The 24637-nt window shown below is 30.3% G+C and overlaps 2 protein-coding genes across 3 annotated transcripts in view; both read left to right on the top strand.

The window, feature by feature from the left end:
• The window catches only part of LOC121119602 (chitin synthase chs-2), a 32371-nt gene extending 25959 nt beyond the window's left edge, over window positions 1-6412 (top strand). For both annotated transcript variants that reach the window (XM_040714310.2, XM_040714308.2), the window contains exons 12-14: window positions 2369-2552; window positions 2613-2739; window positions 6087-6412. In XM_040714310.2, the coding sequence (XP_040570244.1) occupies window positions 2369-2552; window positions 2613-2620 (192 nt within the window). In that variant the 3' untranslated portion in view covers window positions 2621-2739; window positions 6087-6412. The remainder of the gene's footprint in view (window positions 1-2368; window positions 2553-2612; window positions 2740-6086) is intronic.
• A 13763-nt stretch (window positions 6413-20175) lies between these two features.
• LOC121120602 (transforming growth factor-beta-induced protein ig-h3-like) lies at window positions 20176-24258 on the top strand. The gene is made up of 2 exons (XM_040715478.2): window positions 20176-20742; window positions 23560-24258. The coding sequence occupies exons 1-2, from the start codon at window positions 20191-20193 to the stop codon at window positions 24118-24120; spliced, it is 1113 nt and encodes a 370-aa protein (XP_040571412.2). The 5' UTR covers window positions 20176-20190; the 3' UTR covers window positions 24121-24258.
• Window positions 24259-24637: the final 379 nt, after the last annotated feature.

Here is a 24637-nt window from a genome sequence, read left to right as displayed (position 1 = left end):
AGACAACTAAAAAATAAAAAACTATAAATATATACTCACTTTTCTTTTTTAATACGACGCGCACGACTGATTACATTGCTATTTCTTAGAACGCATCTATGCAGTCCTACCGGGCCGTGCAGAATTATTTACCGATTTTTGTTCAGAACATATCGCGGACAATAATGACATTTGAATGACCTGAGAAACAATTTATTCATACATTTTTAGAATAATAAAATAGTTTCTGATCAAATTTAATCAATGTAGCCACCATTTGACTCAATGACACTGGTCAGGCGACGTCTGAATCTGCCACAGACTTGCTGGATGTAATCGGCGTCCATGGAGGCCCAGGCCTTATTGACAGCAGCCTTTAAGGCATTTATGTTCTTGTGTCGTTTTTTGCAGGCCTTGGTCTCCACGGGCGCCTAGATAGATAAGTCAAGTGGGTTCAGATCTGGGATCTGAGGGGGCCAGTAGTCCTGGGCCAAAAGTTCATGTTGTCCTTGAGCCACTCCTGAGCTTTCTTGGAAGCGTGGGCGGGTGCTCCATCTTGTTGAAAACCCCAAGGAGAGTTGCTGACTATTGATTTGATCCACGGAAGGACCTTGGACGCCAAAATCTTCACATAATCTTCCGCTGTTAATCTGATCCAGTGGGGCACCATACCGGCTTCATGGTCTTCCCGTCTCCAAAGCTCGCAATACGTTCATTTTGCCAGTTGAAAACAGGATCGACCGTAAAAGTTTTCTCATCTGAAAAAATGATGATACGTCCAGATGAGCTCTTGATATCATTCAAGATTTTCTTGGCACGCTCAAGTCTGACTTCTCGCTGACGTTCAGTTAGCAGAGGGCGTTCAGTACGCCTCAGGGACTTTCCTCCAGTCCTTTTCAATGCCCTTGAAACAGTTGATGTCGACGTTCCCATCTTTCTGGACATGTCGGCAGTGGACTTGTTGGGAGTCCTCTTGAACACTGCCTTTACTTTACCTTGTTGAGACAGTGGGCTTCCTGCCAGCCCCAGGGGAATGCTTGAGATCACCCCCAGCCTCGAAGCACTTGGAAACGTTGTAAATTGTCTTCAACGTGGCCCCAACCTGTTTCTTAATGTTGTTATGAGGCACTCCCGCTCGGAGGAGGGCTGCACTTTCGATCTTCTTTTTTTCCTGATTGGACATGGTCTCACGCGTGAAAGTTGTTACGCTCTCACAGGCAGGATTTTTGTATATTTTAACAGTAAAATACGAAACAATCAGATTGGTTGCCACAAAACCTCTTAAAAAGTATATATACATCATCGGTAAACAATTTTGCACGGCCCGGTATGTAGAGATGCAACGAATAAAAAAAATCTACAATTATTCAAAAAAAATAAAAAAATCTATGGCTAATCTCAATAAATTAAATTTGCAGTATTTGTTTTTTCGTACAAATTATTTTAAAAAATTTTGAAATATTTATTTTTTGGAAAAAAAATTTCAAAAATCTATAACTATTCATATAAAGTTAAATTTTTTAGAAAAAACATTCCACAGCTTATAGGTATTCACAAAAATTTAAATTTGTAGGGAAAAATTATTGGAAAAAAATTTCAAAGATCCCCAGGTGTTTTCAAAAAATACAATTTAAAAATAAAATCAAAATTCAATTTTAGTGTAATACTGTTTGACGAAAAATTTAAATATTAAATTTTTTGGATGCAAATTTCAAAAATACATAGATATTAACAAAAAAAATTTTTCAAAAATTTTTTTTTTTTTTTTATTTCAAAAATTAATATTTTTTTAAAATTTCAAATATTGAATTGCTTTTAAAAAAATTCAAATATTAAATTGTCTAGTAGAAAGGAAAAATCCCTTTTTTATTTTTTTTTCAATAACTTATAAAAGTAATATATAGTTAAATGCCAGTAATAAATAATAATCGGAATCGCAAATTAAACATTATTTTCCAAATCCCGTTCCTGATTCTAGATCCTGGTTGATTCACTCAATTCTCCGATTCTGATTAATCGTCCAATTAATAGTCTTATGATAGCCTCAAAAATGACTTTATAGAATCCAACCATACAAACTTCCAGACAGACAAACTTTCTATATTTATATAAATTGTATTCCCTGAATACCCTGATTATGACTTATTAAGGGTCGGTTGTTGTACACATTTTTGACATAATGTAACAAATTGAAACTGTGACAATAAAATTACGCCAAAAAAATTATAATTTTTGTATTTACATCGATATTTTTTTCAAAAAATTAAACGTAACTCACTTATTATTCTTACTGATGTGCCCCTCACCCTATGTTTTTGAACTGGACGCAGGCCTACATAAAGAATGTTCCTTGACTTTCTTTTTAACCAACTCTATATACATTTTTCAGAACTCAGTTGCTATCGATATCTCCTATGAATACTTAAAATTAGAGCCAATTGGATTAGTTTTTATCGCTTTTTTTTGCAAGTGTTTTGATTGTGCAAATCATTGGAATGCTTTTACATCGGCTTTTTACGTTTATGCATATTCTATCCATGAATCCAATAAAGAAGTATCTTCAAGGAGATATGGTAAAAATAATGAAAAACCTTTTTTTTTTAAATAAATTTATATTTTAAATATTTTACCAGAGATTTAAAAACTTGGTGGATGATTATTTGAAATACAAAAAGAACGTAGAAACCAGAAGCACTTCTGTGAGATTTGATACCGATGAAGATACTAATAATGATTTGGATATGGATGAAGATAATTTGCGTAAGAATATAACTCTTTTATTTACTAGTCTAATAATTACATGCTTTAAGTGTGTCACGGCACAAATCTGTATTTCAAATTCATTAATTACTGGCAAATGTACTTCGCATTGCCCAGAGTTATGAGGCGGGGACAAATATACATATGTAGTTTCAATAATATTAAAGATGCACCCCCAACAAATCCTTGTTATAATTTCATTTTTCATGAGCACATTTATAAATAGCTATTCATTCAATATTAAGACATTATCTCCTCAAGAATAGACAAATAACAGATTTAGCAGAAAAAGTATGATTTGAGGAGCCAGAGAGTACTTTAGCTGGCTGAAAAACATGATCTAAAGTCACATTGACTTTTATTAAATTGTATATAAAGTACTTCTTTATTAATAAATTTTTAATAAAAATTGAACTAAACACTTTCGAGATTTCATTCATTTGATACAGTGCTCCCTGTATGTTATACTCCCTTTTTTCTTCATACTATATTGGTATTTGAATCAAAGAGCACTATATCGGGTGGTCCATTGAAATCTAAAAACTTATTATTGAAGGTTGAGTGATTGAAATTAATTCATATTCCACCGCAATATTAAAGAATAAAAAATTATTTACAAAACAAAAGAAACCTGAGTTCTCCAATTTACGTACATGTAGAGAAAAATGACACTTCGGGATCGACAAATTTCCATTTGCATACTCCTTACAGTTGGGCATCTCTAGGACCTCCGTCTACACTGTCAGCAAGTCGTAAGAGTTAGAATGGAAGAAGGGCTCTGTCAAAAAGGCCAACGAGTCCAGGCCCATCCCCTCACGTCTGTGAGGGATCGTGCAAGAGATCTGGCGATTTCACACCAAACTGTCTACAATGCTATAGAAAAGTGTGTTGAAAGAGTCTTGTGAGGATACAATGGCCACTTTTGTCACCAGCAATGAAATAAACCCATTTCCTTTGTTCCAAGATTCTTTTAAATGAATCTTTTGAGATATTATGAACCCTTTTTTTGTCACTTTTGGCCCCAACAGTCTGATGTTAACCCCCTCTACTACAGCTTTTAGGGTGCATGTCCAGGGTAAGTCCTGCAAATTCCGTCATCTAAATACGGGAGTTCTCAAAGCCACAGGCAGCCAGCACTGGGACGTCACGACAGAACACTACATCTGCAGCGGTGCTACACCTTCCACCGCCGCCTGGAAACCATCATTGCTGCTATGGGCAGCTACATTTTTATTGAGAGAGCTCAAACAAGTATTTTTTATAGTATTATTTTTTTTAATCTATTCTTAATTAATGAATCTTGTTGACGTTTAAAATTTTAAAAACGTTCAGATTTTAATGGACTACTCGGTACCCAGTGACGTATTTTCATACATTGATAAATTATTCTTTACTCGCTAAATGCCTCTTAAGTTGAATCAATATTACTTAATACAAAACTTCATGGCAAATAGTGAGATTTTTTGTAAAGGAACAACTCAATTCAGTCAAATTGTATCTCAGGGTCATATAATAAATGCCTTAATTTCCTGAATGGAACATCCTTTTAGATTAAAGGAAGTTGATGTTACCTATAATAAATACCCAACAGTGAAACTCTATAGTTTTTTAAGATTACAAAATAGGAGTCCTTGTTTCTGAGGTACTTTATTCAGTTTATTCAGACTGCTTAATACAGGTTTTGCTCTGTTTGAAATGACACAGTCAACCAAGTATTACCTTTTTTGACTCTTGTATTATGATGTTGTATCCTTTATTGCTTTGATGTTGCTTTAAATATTAAAATTACCTTATAATACAAAAAATTGAACTAATTTCTACTTTTGTGGCCTACTAAAGTTATTGTTTTTACACCATGATTACTTACAATTTTTTTGTATTGAATAAAACAAATATTAATAAAGAAACTTTGTAGATACATATTTTCAGATTAAAAAAATATTGAATTATTTCAGTATTATTTTTTTTAATAGAAGAAAATATGTTGTAAGTACAATTTAAAATGAAAAAACAAATGAAGTTTTCTTCTAAGGTCTACTAAATTCCCCAATTTTGATAAGAATGACAGAAATCATAGTTCGAAGTAGAGCAAGGGCATACGACTTCATAATAAAGAAAAGCATCTTAAAAATAATATTTAAAGTAATGCGTGTACAGTGTATACGTATCATTCCTTTTTTGACAGAACATGTTACCTCTACAAAAAAAAAGTTGTCTTACTAAGGCACTGTATAATAATAGGATTTTCAAAAAATGATAAATTGCATCTTTTTGTCATAGAACTTCCATGTTATAAGGTAATTATGTGAGCAGTTCCAAAAGTACTCGACCCAAAAAAGAAACAAAAAATTTTGGAGGTAAAAAAAATATTTTTGAACATATGCTCCTGTCAGTTTTGTACACTATACTCTATAAACGGAGCACACATCTAGTGTAAAACTTCCCTTTGTCCAATTTTTCAGATAATATGCAATGTACCACACTTTTGGTAATGCTTACAATATTAGCTAGCTCGACACCTTCAGTTGACGGTACACCAGTGCCGTTTTGTTGATTTTCTTTGCCATTTCTGAATCGTCACCTCATTTGGTCAAACACTGCGATGTTCATCTCGTACGAGGCTTTACAAGCTGTACAGCCTCGTTTAAACTCAACTAGCCAAAATTTTACTTTCGTAAACGGAGTAACATACTCTCCCAGAATATAATCAAGTTCAGCTTTTAAATTAGTAAAAGAGTCAATTAAATACTTTGTTGTCAAATTTGTTGGATGGGTTAATTAAGCTATCCAAGAATTTTTGCAATATCTTAAAACCTTTACTGGTCCTGATATGACCCATTTAAAATATAGTTTATTAATTTATCATTATTTTATTGTGAAAATCAAATTTGATTACTTTAAGTGCAATTGGATGCCCACTCAAAGGCGTTATAATTATAATAAGTATTATATTTCGATATAAATTAATGGTAATTCGTCAAATAATACAAGTGTAATCCACAAAGAAAAATTTAGAAAAAAAATTAGCTTGATTTCTGCGGATAGATGCAACTTGCTTAGACATAAATTGCGTCTACAATTATGATATATGTGTAAACCCAGCTGTAATTAAGATTAGTTTCTTTGAAAAATATTTGTGTAAACTTATTTAAACAATCGAAGTTTATGATAAGTTACTCCCTTCAGAACACACAACTAGAAATGTTTGTGTGAAAAGGTTATATTCATATTTCTTGAGTTAAGAGCAATTAGGGGTATGGCATATCAAATCAAGGGCAAAACTTTGTTAACTAGTGCTCTTGCATAATGGTTATTATTATTATTTTTTTTTTTTTGTTATTTTTCAGAACTTTACAAATATAAGTCATCATATAGAAGAATGTCCCTGCATCCTCAATTCCTGCAAGACAATAACTTAATGAAGGATAGTTTTCCATAACAAAATTAAATCCAGACATGAACATAACGTAAAGGATTCACAAAGTCTTTGTTCAAGGGATGCTAACTACCAAATAGTTCGTTGGATAAGAACTATTATCCAACTCAAATTTTGTTCTGAATATAAATTTATATATCAAATATTATTTTAACTTTAATTGTAAAAGAAAAGCAAACAAAATACGATGTAAACAATATGCATATAAGAATAAACTGTAATGTATTAATTATGTAATATTTTAAGGGATTTTTTTTTAATAATAGGTGCTCAAACTATGATCTAACTCTTGGGCTAAAAAGTACAGCGCTGAACAAGGAAAACACGTGTTTTCCTTGTTCAAAATTGTTTTTTTTTAAATAATTATTATTTGCCTTAGGGAGTGAAGTCCCCATAACGCTTTTCAAGTCATTACTTAGCTTGAATGGTACATTTTCCCATAAAGAAGCATTGTAAAATTAAAACACAAATTTTTTTTTGATCATTATTTTCGAAATCCCAAAAGTGGCGTCAGAGTTGACTCATAAACTTAGAAACAGACTATCATGAAATTTTGATTGCTGTCTTTTGAGGATTTTGAGTAGTAACTGAAAATGAGGTAAATTAAAAAAAATAATGCTATCTAGGTGTGAAGCCCTCAACTGTTCAGACCATGTGCTACTTACTTTAATATGAGAAATAATCAAACTTGGATGCGTTTACGCTTCATCCGTGCCATTGGTTTTTTACGAAAAATTTATGTTCATTTATTATTTTATTAAATTCATTCTGATCATATTTTAAAATACGAAACGACCACCATATGATTAATTTTTGTACAAGTTTAGTCAACTAAGACTCTTTTTGTGGAAACTGAACCTAAAAAATTTATAGATGATGCATTGTTAGTTATAGAGTAATTCATTATACTTTCAGCGACCCTAGTGGACAAAGAAGTACTCATGCAACCAACTAAATTTGGATAAAAAATCATCACATGGTCGTTGTATCGCCACTTGGTCATTACTTTGGTTCAGGAGTAAAATACTTGCAAGAAAGAAATGAATAGACAAAGCTGTTTAAAAATCTTAAAAGAGCTTATTGTTCAATTATTTCAAGTCTTCAAAAATGAACGGTATACATGAACAGCAAACATTTTCCACTCAATGTCTAAGCCTACAAATATTTGATTTACAAATTTCATGTATATATATAATGCTTTATATATATTTATTCTTATTATTGTAAAAGATTTCAGGGTGATGATGGAAGGATTCTTTTTTCTCAATAGAAAATGATTATATATTCTGAATAACTGCACTATATTTCAGATAAAGTGGGACTATTCTATTCATAACTTAGAAAAAAAACGTATCACTCAAACATATAGTTTACATTGGGATATTTTTCCGCAACGTTTATTTTGATTCTAACATTATCTAATGGGTAACAAAAAAAATAGCTTAAGTTTAGTTCTTTCTTTCCCCTATCTACATTTTATCTCCAATACTTTTCAGTATGCTTCGGAACAAATAAATCAGACTAAAATCAATTCTTTATTTATTCTGATAATGTCTTCTTAAGAATTATTTTTATCTATCAAATAGCAATTTTTAATTGAAGTTTTGTTAATTAATTCATGTGTTTTTCTGAAAATTCCATTTATGTCCATTTCTAGGCTGAAAAATAATGAAAACCGACACTCGTTTTTTGACCCTTATAACTTATTCATACTACATAGAGATTTATTTAAAAAAATATGAATCTCCATAGATTGTTATTCCATTTTGTAGTGATAACATTTTTTATGGGGGTGTTCTAGCAAATAGTCAACATTATCATCATATTTTCTATGATGATAATCCCAATTTTATCACGTCATGCCTCAAAAAAGAAAGATTTAGGCAATCGAAGGAAGATCATAAGATGGAGCGAACATCTATTGATGAGATGCTCTACACTTTGCAATTTTTTGAATGAGATACAAAGATTGAAAGAATAGAGCGATCCATTCTCAATTAGTAGAGAATTTCAGTATTTCAACATGGGATCACTTAAAAAAATATAAAATATAACAAAAATCTGTATTAATCCTTGTGTTCAGATTCTAATGGACCGCTCGGTATAATTCCTAAGAAGCTTTTTGAAATAAACAAAGATGCTCTTTTCTATAATATTCATAAGTTGACTCTTGTATAATTTAAAGGAACTAACTCTACATGTTATGAACTCAAAAAGGGTACTATATGGGATTTTTATAGTAATTTATATAAATCAAGGACTTTAATTTAATGTATTTTGTATAAATATATCCATTGATAAAGAAATATTTCCCCCTCTATTATAATATATGTATAAATAATTAACAGGTGACAATAAGAAAATTACAGAAGATGAACTACCATATCTTTTTTGAAAGTTTTCCCTTACCCTTTACTGGTCAAGATTCCAAGTGGATAAAAAAGCTAGACGTGCCTCTAAAAAGGTCAATTATATTGGCCTACATGAATTCTTCATTATATGTCCTTGTTAGACTAAGAGTATAATTGATGAACGACAACAGAGTAATCCCTGCATTTACCCTTGATGGATAGGAGTGAACCCTTTATTTATTTCCTTCCAGTAATAACTGCTTGCATCTACATCTAAGTAATTTTCCAGCATTTTTCAATATATATATTTTTTTATTTTTTTCAAATTTGTGTATATGTCAAAATTAGTTGTATTTTATCAGAAATCAGTTATATATATTAAGAATGATAAGTATATATTAACAAAGATTAAAAATAAAATATTTACTTAAGGCAGTAGGAAAACTAAGCTTTTAATTTGTGAAATGTTGTTTGGAATCTAAATATTTACATTAGACACTTAATTTCACATTTACAGAGTGAAGACTCAAAAAAAAGAAAAAGGCAATAGCATGACTAAATTAGGTCAGAATACTGGGATTTGTATAGAATCCAGAATGGACAACTCAAAACTGATTTTTGATTTGTTTAAATACTATATTTTGCTTTATTTTTTTAATCAATAAGTCTTCACTTACGAGCAGTACCAGCTTTGACACACCGGTAAACAGATTAGCAGCTCTTGACGATGATTATTGTGTCCATGGCGTACCAGCCTGTCATGAAAGCAGTTCAGAGCAATCCAAATTAGGATTAGAGGTGAGGTCCCCCAAGACACCTCATACTGCAAAGTTTATAAGGATGATGTCCGGTTTCGAGTAGGCCCACGTGGAGATAAGCCAAAATTCACCCATATTGTTTCTACATAAATTTTGGTTATTCTGGCCTGTATGGCTTCATTTCCATCTTTAATGGACTTATTCATGTTGAAGGTATTCTAGATGGACCTGCGTGTCCGATCTCTTCTGCATCGATATCAGTACAGAGAAAGCTGAACCCGCATTGCCTTTTTTATTATTGTTTAATATTTTTACATATCGAAACTTGGAATAAAAACAAAATGTATTACTGGGCAGATTGACAGTGATATCCAAAAAAAATTAAAAGATGGGTTTCATAAAAAATTCTACTTTTAAAAACTTACATACAATATTCTGTTATAATTGGGTTATTTCGCATATTAATATCAGAACTAGTTCTGAGATTTATCGAGAGTTATGTATTTATATTATTCAGATCTTTATACGTTCCTGTGACTTTGAACTAATTAAGTAGTTATATACCTTAAATTGTAAATTTTAAAATATAATTTATCTTAATTATTTTGTTATTGTTATAATTTTGACCTAGGCAAAAACCAAAGGCCTCTATTTAAAATTATTATAGAAATAACATGAACTAATACGAGGGAAGTAATCATGTAAAATACTTTTGATACTTTTTATAAGAATAGAGTTTTCCTTAAAATTACCTTGAGAAGTAACATAAAATATTTTTAAATTAAACTATGTTCCTAAAAGAATTGTATTAAGTTCAAGTCTTCTTACGGGTTAGCACAGCGAAATTGGGGAAAGGGGAGATGTGGGTAATATACATGTTCTTAAATTTTTAAACTGTAATACGTAATTACAATTATTCTTAAAACCACCTATAACACTGTTAATACTATAAAATACTTTAGAAACACTGAAACAATATTGTTTTTCAATTTTCTCATATTAATAAAGTAAATTCAATAAAAAAATTACATTTATTTTTAATGAAAGTTTAATCATTAAATAATTATCCCCGCATAACATAGTTTCAAAAACCGTCAATTTCGTATAACACTGTGTTTGAAATTATTTTGAACCCCCGTATAATGCAGTAAATTCCCCTCATATCGCAGTTTTTTAATATTATGATAATAAATTATAAAAACTATATATTGAGGTGAACAAGAATTTTTGTAGTTGTAGATGAAGTTTTTCATATTTTCCCTATATATTCATTTTATAAAAGTGTATAAGTTTGTATTGAGGTAAGGAGGGGGGATGTCTTGTAAGACTTTTGGTTAAGCTTACTATTATCTATAAAAAATTGGAATGAAACAGGTTGCTGCGTAAATATTGGTAAGGTTTTGACTATTTAAACTTTACATTTTTGAAATGACTAGATTAAAAATCAAGAAAAACCCTATAAATATACTATTTTACTATCTTGTCCAGTATACATTATTTTAAAAAATTAATGGCAAATAAAATGTTTTTATTGTTCAAATCTAACATAAAATCAAAGGATAAAGAGGACTTAGAAAAATAGTTTCTTGTATTTTACGGGTTTTAGTAGTAAAGAAAGTCCCTGTAGAACATTGATATCTAATAACGAGAATGTATCTTGTTCCCGAAAACTACTATAAGCAGGGACCCATTTGTATTATATATTTTGAATTTAACCCAATTTTTATTGTGAAACACATATATCATGATGTCCAATATAGAATAATCACTGCAGATAAAATTGAACTAATTCGCAATTCAATCAAACTTTTTCGAAAATATTGGTCATAGACTAATTTTTTAACCGTCTTTCCTTTATCTATTCGCATGAAATTGGCTGTTTCCTTGAGAATTTTTTTTTAGTTTTGATATTAAAGAATTTTTATTTTATTAGAAAAACATAATGACTAAGTGATTATTACTACATCACGATTTTTGAACCCTTGTTGTATTGATAGGAAATTCTCACACTCATTTGCAGAAATTGCCATGGTTACGTTAAGTGTTATTGTGTGGATACATAAAAAAAGTATTAAACTTTTATGTTGCTCGTATACTGATCAGATTAGGACATTTTATATTGACAGATTCAATTAACTAATATAGAATAAGAAATTACATCTCAATCAAGTAAAAAGTAATTTCATGATATTACTTAATATTTACTTAGAAAAGTAATAGTATTATAGTAATATATGAGTAACTATCGTGTTATAATCCAACACTGTCATTAAATATGTATTGCTGGCTGTGAATGAGAAACGCCGATTTTCCCATAAAAAAACATATGCATAGTCAAAATTCAAATCATATATGTAGTTTACAAGTCGATTTTTGGTGTTATCACACATGAAATCCAAAATGGAGAAACAGATTTGTCTGAAATTGAGCAAGTATACATATAAAATAACCAAGAATGTTCCAATGATATTTTTGGGGCTTTTTTTTCACCGAAATAAAAACTAATTTACCTTCTATCTTTCTTTATATCTAGGAGGGCTGTGAAGGGTGACTCGGGATTGTACTAATACACAAAGACATCCTGACAGAGGTTATGAAAGCCAAATGGCTCTAGAGGTAAAGAGGCAAAGAAATCTGGCACTCATCCTCACCAGAGTTAACCCCCGTGGACTTTGCTGTGTGGAGCACTTTGAAGAGGGAAACCAACAAAATTTCGAACCCAAATGTGGACTCACTCAAGGCTCCCATAGTGGCTGTGCGGGACAACTTATCTGTGGAGTTTGTAATCAAATATGGCAAGGCCCACAGCCGCAGTATAACGGCTGTGATTGATTCTGAAGGTGGCCATATTGAATTACCAAGATTGCAAAACCTCTAAACTAACCTCTCCATTCCACGTTTTGGTGTATAACCCTGTATATAATACTCCCTGATGTATATTGTCTATATTTTTATTAATATAAGAAAGTTTGTCTGTGTATGTGAATTATGTACAGAGGTTTTTGAGAGTATCTTAAGACTTGATTGGATAAATTACAATGCTGTCAAGCGTGAAAGTTATATTAAAAGAGAATACATTTGTGTTAAAATGTATCATAATGACACTAGTTCGAAACTTGGTATCGCAGAATAAATTGAGTATTTTATTTTTTTAAATTTAAAACATCACTTTTTAGTGTTTAAATATACATTAGTAAGTATAAATACACAACTTCAAACCCGGTTAACAAATCGTTATATATGAAAAACCTTATCATTTTATTCATAACACAATTTAACAGAAAAAAAAATGTTTTATGTGTTATATCGTATTGTATCTAGCTTTGAATAACTTTCACATCACAAAACATGCTTCTTCGTGTAAAAGTATGTTTTTAATGATAGACTTAAGGCAAAGCAATAGTGAGCGACCCTTAAGATTTTGAGCAAGAGAGTGATAACTGCATTAAAATAGTGAGTGGTAAATGCCCATTCAAATTTGCAAGAAAATAAATTTTTACAAAAAAAAGTCTTTATAAAAATTGAAAATAATGAGAGCCCGATTGAGCCTTAGCAACCTTGTGATTTCTTGAGCAGCACTAATGCTTTACAAAAAGAGGATATTGTTATGTCTTAACGCCCGTGTCTGCTTAATTCTTAAAAAAGTCACACCAATAGGCTTGTTTTCTATACCTTGGCTCTCAAAAAATTAAATACACTGTCGTAAATATCTTTAAAACATGTATCATTTAATATTTAAAATAATTTATCATAATTTCAATAGCATTTAATCGGGCTGAAACAATACCTCTATTGAATCATGATTCATGATACTAAGTAAACTAAAATATTTAGGTATTGAACAATATTATTGTTAAATATCAATTTATGTATGTATATAAATTTATAATATCTGATTATCGATTGATATTGAATATAGGTAACGGCTGTGACACCATAATTATTAATGTGTAAGAATTGATTCAAATTGGGATTAATGCGAAAGGTGAGAAAAGAGAAGAGTTAGAACTGTGTGTCAAAGTATTAAGTTAATTGGACAGGGCGTTACCTCGCTAACGCAAAGATATCTTATGTATTTTGTTGTCATCTGTTGATTCACTCGGGAACAGGGCTCCTATGCCATATCCTTTAACCACCAGCTAACTAATCCCTGAACCCTTTACCCACCTTCATTAATATTGAGAAGTACAGTTAGTAAATGATAGAATGTTATGGTTGTTGGAGTGGTTGTTGAGCAAGGAAACTTTCAAGTTCGAATTGGAATGTAATTATGAATTCTATAAATCATCAAAATTTTAATACTAAAATAGAAACATTTTTTAATTTAAAAAAAAACAAACTAAGCCTGATTGTTTCGGCATAATTAGGACATATTAGATACAATAATATTTCGAATTATTTTATTATCTAATTTCCTTACAAAAAATTAGTAAAACATTTAGTTTTAGTAGGTTATTTATACGTTGAAGTTAGGGATATTGAACAAATATGTGCATGATGTTAATATAAATGTCTGAGAAGGATTTTCGGATAACTCCTTAAATACGGTGAACGGTGAATAAAGTCATGCATAACCAAAATAAATAGGTTAATTATATACAAAAGTCAAATAAAATCATCCCAAATCTTCTTAAGTTAATATCAGCTGCATAATTGTAGTAGAAAGTTTTAAAATACTTACTTAGATAAATATTATTTTTGATGATAAATTCTACTTGATAAACTCATATGAAATTTGTACAAACATAAGATTACATATAATATTTGTCGTAGTTGTAATTTTTTATCAACATAACATAGTATTTTAAGAGACTATTCCATTTTTTTACATCTAATTCCTATGAAGTAATATAAAGAGCTGATTAATTATTTACTCACGGTGTCGATTTGAAACTCAGAAAATATGTACTATATTTATTTATGATTTGGATTTGGAAAATACCTGCAGATTTAAACCTGGGATCTCTAAATATTATAAATTCAACCTCAAAAACTACTTGAATAATACGTTAGAAATTTAATTTAAATTTTCAGTCTCTAAATCATAATCCCTAGATTTGAACTATACGATTCCAAATTAGTCACATAAGTATTGAAAGATCAATGGAAGAATAATATTTCATACTAATTAGTTAATTAAATTAAACTTACTACATAATAATCTTATATAACTGAAGTTGATACTTTATTTTTGAAGGACAAATTCATCAGTTTAAATAATCAATTCAATAATTTAGTTCAGTAAAAATAATATTTCAGCCTGAATACAGAAATTAAATGCAGATTTACTTAATACAATATTATAGATACAATAATAATATTAAATACAATATTTTTTAGATTTAGACACATACATTTAATTCAAGATAAATTTGTCTGTTTATTCACTCTTCCGTATGTTCCAAGATCACTATATATCTATTGCATTTTCCATTTTCTTGTACATTAAAATAGGGACTTTTTAACAATGAAATTATACGTTTTCTAAGCTATTAATTCAATCAATTTAAAAATTATCGTTTAATTTTACTACGCACATAGCAACTAAAAACAAGGTCCATTGTATATCTTCTTTCACCCTTATTGATGGTACAGAGCAAAATTCGCAAATTTTAAATTTTTGGTATACGAGATATTAGAAGAAATCAATTCTTCAATTTTCGTCATCATCTTTCTTGGTTCATCATAGTCTTTCTACCTTTCAAATAGGCTAGACGTTATGAGTTGCATCAAAAATGTTAAGTTTATTTGACCTCACAATATATACAATCTTGTAAACTAGGAGCTTTCAATGATTTACATAAGAATAAACAGTCAGCTCTTGCTCTAAAAACAATCTTGATTTGATATCTCACAAATTACTGTGTTGATCGAAGGAGTAAAGTGTCTAATCATTTCTACATATATCGTTAACCGATAGCTTTCAAAGATTTCGGAATGTCGTTTCCAATCCTGCATCTTACGACACAGAGTAGGGAAAAAGTCCTTATACAGAAAGTCTACGTAAAATATCAGGTCATGTCCAAGTCCTTGAATATTTTCATAGAATCCTCAGATTTCATTCCAGCTCATTTCAAGTCTATAGCTATAGTATGGGGGGTCCATAGTGGTAAGGCTTTTCTTGAAAGCACATTATTAGTAACTCTGGAGTCCAAGTCGAGATGCAAGACCTAGCTATGGTGTTTAAATCACGTCTCGAGTCTTTGATTCTGAGATTGTCTCCTAAATATGGACTCAACTCCAAGTCGAGTTGCAAGCCCTGAGTCCATGTTCCAACTTGTTGCAATAATAGACCATTATATCTTACATTATACATTTATTATTATACTATTAATTATTAAAATAACAATTAATTAATGGCAATAAAAGTACAGTTAATTGAAAACACCTCTTTAACTGTTAAGAAGCGTCAAGTGATCAGTTCAAGAGAAGTCTGATATATCACTAATACTAACAACATTTAGTTAAATTTATAATTTGCATGTTTGTTGAAAGATTGAATGTTTTGTCGTATGGTTGCTACTTATCGTATATGAGGGTAAATGCGGGGGTAGATGGTTCAGAAATTTAATTTGATTCGGATCCAGTAGTCCACCTGCTCAACCCGTGGGCGCGTATGTATTTTAGCATACTAGAAAGAATTATTGTTGTTTAGCAATGCAGCGGCGGTGCAGTTTAAACTTCCTTGAGGTTCAGTACTTCACCTGTACAGCCTGAGAGCCAGGGTGTAGTTTAGGATATTAGGAAGGTTAATTAGTTCTCAAGAAATAAGCATTGGAGAAGTTTAAATTGCCTCTGGCTCAGCAGTTCACCTGCACAATTACTTAACCCCTTCGGATATGTCCCATGTTTAAAAAAAAAATCGTTCTAAATTGGTTTTTCTAAATTATTATTAGTCTTTACTTTTTATTATTCTTATCATTTTTGCATTATGGTATCGAGTCCACAAAACTCTTTTCTTGCCATTGTTTAGATTAAATAGTATTTGTTCCAATCAAAAGAGCACAGTAAAATCAAAGCATCAAATTGTTTTTGATCCATTGTTTTGGAAAGAACAAAATTAGTGTCACACTTAGCACAATAACTCAGGAAGTAAAGAACAGATGGAAGTTGTGTCAGTCCTTATTGATTCGGTCTAGTTCAGTCTTGGGATTTTTCCCAAACATGTCGATTGTTTATTTAGTCAAATAAGATATACTACATATGTATATAAGCTAAATATATAACTAATTCTATTATATAACAGAATATTTAAAAAATGGAGAAACACCTTGAATGACGTCACATAGGATCCATTTTACCTTCTTTAAGGACCGACAAGGAGGACTACACTGGGCAAAATAAGAATCGATACAACACTGGACTGGTAATTTGTTTAATTTCTTAAAACTTAGTCGATATCACATAAAATATAATTTTCCAGACGCCACTGATATTTGATCTTTATTTTTGAAGGTAGGTTTTTTTTTTACTCCTGCATGATATAATTTAACCATAATTGTCAATATTAAGGACATAATGAAGTAAAAATACGGAGTTGAAGAGAGTGAGAAAATAGACAGAAGTTGAATCTTGAGTTCCATTATTTTAGTAATTTTAAGAAGAAAATGACGATACTTTAGATTATAGAATATTTTTTCTTAATCATCCCTTTGATATGATGCGTTCTGTATTAAAATCTCAATTAAATTAAATTACATGTGATCCATCAATCTTTGCTTAAGCAAAGAAGAAAATTTATACAGAATATAGTATATGGTTATTGAGCATTCAGATTTTCCTAGTATTGTAATGTGTTCCAAGAGATTAGATAAACCTGTGTAATAGGATAAACTATTCGGAGATTTCGGTTTTGTGTCCATAACTTATATTTCAATTTTCATATACGGGCTTTAATTTGGGAACATATAAGAATGATTTTGAAATGAAAAACATCAGTACCTGATATTAGTTATTCAATTATTTATTAAGAATGATTTACATATTAATTTTTTGCATGACTGTTTTATATGTTTATTTAAGCAAAATTTACACCATCTACATTTTCGCTCTTTCATATTTAAATATCGTTTATATCAGGAATACACATTATAATTTATTTAACTTTTGAATGTATGAAAAGGACTTGTAGAAAGAAGCTGATTTAATATAGGGTAGCTTGAGGTAGGAACCCGTTTCAAAATAGGAGAGTTGCTTGAGGTGATAAATGAATTAAAGGTTGAAATAGAGCTCGAAATTAAATTTCTTTACAAATTAATCACTCCTTTATACTTACAATTCTTATAATTGTTGCGTGTTTTTCACCTTGGGCTTTCTAAATTTTAATATATTTTTTTTTTTTTTAATCGCCTCATCACTACTTAAAAGTTATTCCTTCGTTTTTACTTTTGATTTTTTGGATTCTTCTTTTTGTGAATGTGAGGAATGAAGTGTAGAGCAGTATCTACAAAATTACAATATCGTAACTATTAATTTATATAATACACGCAACCTCATCAAAATCAGATAAGTTCTATTTTGAAAATTGAAATGACTTAACTATTATAATTGTTCAAAGGTTGATCATGTAATTCAATAAGTTTTATTTTTACGATAATTTTTTTGCACCCAGCTTACTAATCGTGATACAAAAAGGATGTTAACTAAGGAAGGGTTAAAATGAAAATTGTGATAGGGCTTTAATTTTGTACATAGTTTAGGAATATTTACACATTGCTCTTTCTCTATCTTTTACCCCCATTGCGGCCTATCGTGATCATATTCACTTACATTAATGTCATATTAAATTAATTCTATTAATTAGAAAATATGAAATAAAGGTAGCTAAAAAATAACCAATTTTCCAAATTGGTTATTAAGCAAGTTTCAGAAAAGTTTTCAATTTCTTTCATAATACTAATACAGATTAAAAGTTTTGTTTTACACAGTTTTGAAAATCAAATCAGAAATGTGACGTCAACCATGGTATCAGGTAAAATGTTTGTGGTAAAAAATTTTCGGACAAATTTTGTTGGGGGTAATATCGTTGCATGGTAAAATTGTTATGTACATTTTCATTGTGAAACAAAATCGAGGTGGGTAATATCATCAAGAAGCAACATCATTGTAAGCTATATGATTGTGAGTAATTTCATTGCAAGACAATGTGCGATTTCGTTGCGATATATATTATATTCAGATGATTAATCTATTGAGTAATGAAGAGTCATGCCATGATAGAGCCCTTCTAACATGCTATAATATACCTTAGCCCACAGGTTGTGTAGGTGAACTGCTGGGCCCCGAGGCTAGATGAATGTATCTGCGACACTACCCTTAGCATCAAGGTATATTTCTAATATCCTAAAATACACCCTGGTGGCGATTGAGTTTAAACTGTCTTGGGGTCTAGTACTTCACCTCTACAACCTCAGTGCATGTGTATTTTGGGATATTATAAGTGTTCCTTGATGATAAGGGAAGCAGTGGTGGATAAATTTAACTTTCGTTGGGGCCAAGAAGTTTACTTACACAACTTGTGGGCCAGGGTGTATTATAACATATTAGAGGCATTCCTTGGTGCTTAGAAACGCAGCAGTGGTGGAGTTTAAACTGCCTTGGGGCACATAAATTCATCTGTACAACCTAAGGACCGTTAGTATTTTGAGGTATTGCATGGATTCCTTGATGCTCAGATAAGCAGCAGTAAATAAATTTAACTTGTCTTGGGACCCAGTAGTTCACCTACTTAACCTGGTGGCCAGAGTGTATATTAGAAGTGTGTTTTTCTTCCATCTTCATCGTTTTATTTGTTTGCAACGAAATTTTGTCATACAATGAAATTACTCACAATCATACTGCTTACAATGATATCGCTTCACGATAATATTACACCAAAAGTTAAGTTTTGTCTGCAACCTTTTTACAAAAATTATTTTAGAGAGAACCGTCCCCCTTTGTCCATAAATTGAACTACGGTATTTTAATACCTGTGATTTTTTCAATTTTCATTTCTCCTAACATTACTTCTCATTAAGAAATTTATGAGAGATATTTTTTAAACAAACAAAGTGAAAAACTAAATTAGCATCATTTTTTTAATTATATTTGTGGATGAGTTATTGATTCAATAAATATTTATTAGTGCTTCGGTTTTAAAAATCTTTGATCTTTTTACCAAAAATGAATCAGACTATAATTGCCTGATTAAGACAAACTCCAATAATTTAAAATTTATGGGCTATATCAAATTTGACGACACTAATTTTAGCTCCTTTGGGTTATTAATCTGGGAATTATTCGCGTTCGATTATTTTTTTCCAAATTTCTAACTAGACAGTAAAAGAAACAGATCGTTTTTTGTATATTTGAAATCGACGCAATGAACTGATTTTCATAAATCGAACCAAGACAGACTCTGAATTTAAATTTAATATGTTTAATTTTATAAAATATAATATCCAAAAACTTTTTGTCCTTTTTTTTTTCACGGCAAATGGACATTTATCACTATTACAACGCATGATAGCAACTAATTGTATCTCCAAAAAAAAATTGAATCGATTTTAAGTAACATAACAATCATATTTTCTTTTCTTTAAAGAATATGAGTTCTTCTTGTTGTCTATTGCTCAAAGGCTTGTTCTTATTTATATCTCAGTAAGGTGGTCTATACCAGTTATAGTTATATAAGCTGCATTAGGATATCAAGAGTAACATTCATTTCATATTAAGGATTCATTACATAAGTTCAATATTATAAAACCAACGACAACCTATAAATATACGCCGAGCGCCCTCCATGTGCATTCGTTGGTATTCCTTTTATATATATTATGAAATTTCAATATAAGAAATATTTTTATGTAATAAAAAAATGTTTTTGACCCCCCTCCCAACAAAAAAAATAGAGTCCGTATAAAACTCCATGAATTTCCTTCCTCACCATCATTCAATTAGTGAACATCAACAAAGACCAACCATGAAATCCTATTTATCCATTCTCATCATCGCAACAGCCATTATATACTCTGGAGTTGAAGGAGGAAGTCCTCACTGCAGAAACGACTGTAATATTGTCAATGTTCTGTCCAGCTATAAAGAATTCTCTGGATTGGTTGCATCTGTCAAAGCAGCCGGACTCGTTGAAACATTATTGAGTCAAGGTCCATTCACTGTCTTTGCTCCAACTGACACTGTTTTTCAAAGTCTCCCTCTTTCTACATTGATTGCTGTGGTTTCGGATCAAAATGTTCTGAAGGAACTCCTTCTCCGTCACGTTATTCCAGGAGAAAAAATCTTGGCTCAAAATATTCCCGAGGGAACAACTACCCTTGCATCAGCAGCTCCTGGAGCTAGTATTACGATCGTCAAACAAGGTGGTTCTGTTAAAGTATCTACTTCTTCTGGTTCTGCCACTGTCACTCATCCTAATATCAATGCTGATAATGGTGTAATCCATGTTATCAATGGCCTCATTTAAGATATTTTTAAATTCTTATTGGCATTCAAAATATTCATATCAGATTTAAATAAACCAAACCATGTTATTTTTTTAATCAAATGAAAGTATTTGTTACTTAATAATATATATCATAGAGAAAGAAATATTACGTCGTTATATTTATTATATTACGCAGCCTTCATTCGTTCAAGAAACAGAAGGTAATGTTTATAATAATTTGGTAGTTGGTCAATTCTTCCCAACTCTGGTATTATTATCCATTATTTTTTCACGGATTGCTTGAGCTTATTCAACCAATCAACATTCAGAACACTGATTAGGACAAAAGTAGCAAAAGCATAAACAACTGAGTGTAACAGAACTGACAACCAAATATTCTGTATTTTTTTTATTAAAGATGTAAAATCGTGATATATAATGGCAACAAGTTGGGATTAATGACTCCCTAGCAACATTTTCTCTTGTCATAGAGTTTACTTTGTGCTTGGAATTTTCACATTTCCTATTTATTTTTTTGGTCAAAATTATGGTTTAAAATCCATATGAGTTCTTCTGCGATATTAGCGCCGTGAAAAAAAACATTACAACATTCAAAAAGGATATTATTTATTAGCTTATAGTGAAAACAATTCTTACGAAATGTGTTTAATCATAAAAAAAAACCAAGTAAACTGAAATACCTCATTTAGATGCTAAATAAGTATTTATAGTTAAAACAAAAGACTAAACCTTTCATTACAACTCAAAAATATTTGCCGTCAAGCCAAATTTTTATTTTGTTAGAAATAATTAATATTTTAGGGATAAGAAATTTTTTGAAATTAAATATAAATAGGTCGATAATATTACTTTGATCTAATTAATAAATAGTAATCAAAAACATTGGATATGAAAGTTATAAGGTTGCGGAAAAGTTAGTTTCTTAAATCCAATCCTCTTTTTTTTTTAAATTCAGTATATCTTGTACATTATTAGTCTCACCGGATCATACGATTAAGTGTTTGAAAGGTGTGAGTGTACAATACAAACGCTTTTCTGACAGACAGTATTGCACTTGGCTGTCTTAGTGGTGAATTAGGGTGCGTCGAGTATGGAGTACTCAAAGGAAGAAATTCACCATGTTATATATTGTTACTGCCTGAAAGGGAAAAAAACTCTGAATCGAAATTAGACACTACATACGTGATTTAAAAAAAATGCTTTTGAGGTCAAATCTTAAAATAATTTCAAAAGTTTATAGTTATTCTGAAAAAATTAAATTTTTTGAAAAAAATTGCAAAAACTATACTTCAAATTTTATTTTTTTGAAAAAAGGACAACTCAAAAAATTACATCTATTCACAAAAAAATTGCAAAATTCGATATTTATTCTGCAAAAACTAATTTTTTGGGAAAAATATCTGCAAAAATCATATTTTTTGGGAAAAATAAATTAGAAAATCCACAACAATTCAAAAAAAAAAATTGAAAAAAAATAAAAAAATCCAGTGCAGTTAACAAAAAAAAATAATTTTTGGATAAAAAATTTCACAAATTAAATTTCAAATATTAATTATTTTAAAAAATTAATTTTTTCATTTATAAATAATTTTAAAGGTGTGTTTTTATAATACGTAAAGCAAAATTCAAAAGTTTTGATAAACAAAATCATTTTGTATTAATTTAATTTATTTGTAAGTATTAAAAACATAATGTCAAAAAGTTTTAAAGTGAATGATATGTTACTTTTATTCTGTCACGTAACTTTTTCTCAGGAACGAAGCAGAAAACTCCCCCAAAATGTTATAGTAGCAGTAAATCAATTCTATGGATTTATTATTCAATCATTAATTTTAATTTTTACGGCTTAAAAGAAGCTTATGAGAGCTCAATCTTCAACATTTAAAACATTTCTTAGGAGTAAAAAAACAGAAAAAAATCACAATGCACCCCGAAATGTACTGTATATTGTTGTGTCAGCCAAATAATGTAGTGTTAACTGTTTCAGATTATTTGGGGATTAGAAACGTATATCCAAAAAATTAGCCATTTTGATTTCAAGTTAAGTTATTTATTTTACAATTTTTTCTCAAACTGTAATTTAATTCATTTTCGCTACCAAAAAATTAAAGCATCGATATTAATTGTTTTCTATACTTTTTGATTAAAACTAAACTGTGTAATTCATAATGAAAAATTAAAATTTACCCATTTTAAATTTTATTTAAATCTTAACCTTCAAATCTAGTAAATAAATAAATACTTAGTTAGTTTTAACAGAAATCTAATCCTTGAATAATGACTATGTATTGTTTTGTGGGTCTAAATTCGAGAAGAATACTTTTTAAAAAAACAATTACAAAAGTGTCTTCTTTAGTCATTTAAATTTACGACATAATAATCTTCGAAATTTACAAAAGAAATACTATTAATTGAGTTTCAAGGTTTATATTAGAGTATAGACCATCCCTCACAATTTTTTCTCTATTCCTTCAAAGTAATGACCTTGATGTCAAGACCAAGGCGTAAATAAATAGATGAAAACTTTCAATTTAAAAAATAAGAAAAAAAAATTTCAGTGTCGATCCCTCAAAGCCTTTTCCTTATTTAGATCTCAGTAAGAAGCTGCATTAGGATATCAAGAGAAACATAAATTTCATATTAAGGATTCATTACATAAGTTCAATATTATAAAACCAACGACAACCTATAAATATACGCCGAGCGCCCTCCATGTGCATTCGTTGGTATTCCTTTTATATATATTATGAAATTTCAATATAAGAAATATTTTTATGTAATAAAAAAATGTTTTTGACCCCCCTCCCAACAAAAAAAATAGAGTCCGTATAAAACTCCATGAATTTCCTTCCTCACCATCATTCAATTAGTGAACATCAACAAAGACCAACCATGAAATCCTATTTATCCATTCTCATCATCGCAACAGCCATTATATACTCTGGAGTTGAAGGAGGAAGTCCTCACTGCAGAAACGACTGTAATATTGTCAATGTTCTGTCCAGCTATAAAGAATTCTCTGGATTGGTTGCATCTGTCAAAGCAGCCGGACTCGTTGAAACATTATTGAGTCAAGGTCCATTCACTGTCTTTGCTCCAACTGACACTGTTTTTCAAAGTCTTCCTCTTTCTACATTGATTGCTGTGGTTTCGGATCAAAATGTTCTGAAGGAACTCCTTCTCCGTCACGTTATTCCAGGAGAAAAAATCTTGGCTCAAAATATTCCCGAGGGAACAACTACCCTTGCATCAGCAGCTCCTGGATCTAGTATTACGATCGTCAAACAAGGTGGTTCTGTTAAAGTATCTACTTCTTCTGGTTCTGCCACTGTCACTCATCCTAATATCAATGCTGATAATGGTGTAATCCATGTTATCAATGGCCTCATTTAAGATATTGTTAAATTCTTATTGGCATTCAAAATATTCATATCAGATTTAAATAAACTAAACCATGTTATTTTTTTAATCAAATGAAAGTTTTTTTTATTTGATATTATAAGCGAGTTAATCATCCCAAAAAGAAGTTAATTTGGTTTTTCCTTTTTGAATATTGTTTTACTAAAGGGTTCTAGACATAGAGTGGTTAGGCAAGAAAGTTAAGATTTAGTAGTTCCCAATTCCGATTAGTTTAAAATTAGAAGCTGCTACATGTTCCTCCAGACAAGCTGCCAGTTTGAAAAGGCCGTCTCCCCCTCCCCCTTCCCACTGAAAAGAGAAGAATAAGGATGACTGCGTCACAACAATAACACAATATTATAGGTCGGTGTTAGGAACATTTTCTTCCTTGTCTTTTGATTGATTTGTTTATTTTTTCCTTAACCGCTCTTTCTCTGGAGTCTTTTAGTTTTAACCAATCATTTAATCAATAATAATAACCTAGCTTATGTAAACAAAACAAAAAAAAACC

The sequence above is a fragment of the Lepeophtheirus salmonis genome, chromosome 6, assembly GCF_016086655.4.
Source record: "Lepeophtheirus salmonis chromosome 6, UVic_Lsal_1.4, whole genome shotgun sequence".
In the NCBI taxonomy this organism is placed as follows: domain Eukaryota; kingdom Metazoa; phylum Arthropoda; class Copepoda; order Siphonostomatoida; family Caligidae; genus Lepeophtheirus; species Lepeophtheirus salmonis.
This window is presented reverse-complemented; position numbering and strand designations above follow the sequence as displayed.

Bases quoted from the DNA above. Each gene is read 5' to 3' on its own strand.
- LOC121120602 (XM_040715478.2), top strand. From the start codon at position 20,191: ATGAATTTCCTTCCTCACCATCATTCAATTAGTGAACATCAACAAAGA. The intron at 20,743-23,559 runs TAAGATATTTTT...GAGTCCGTATAA, and splicing joins ATGTTATCAATGGCCTCATT to AACTCCATGAATTTCCTTCC.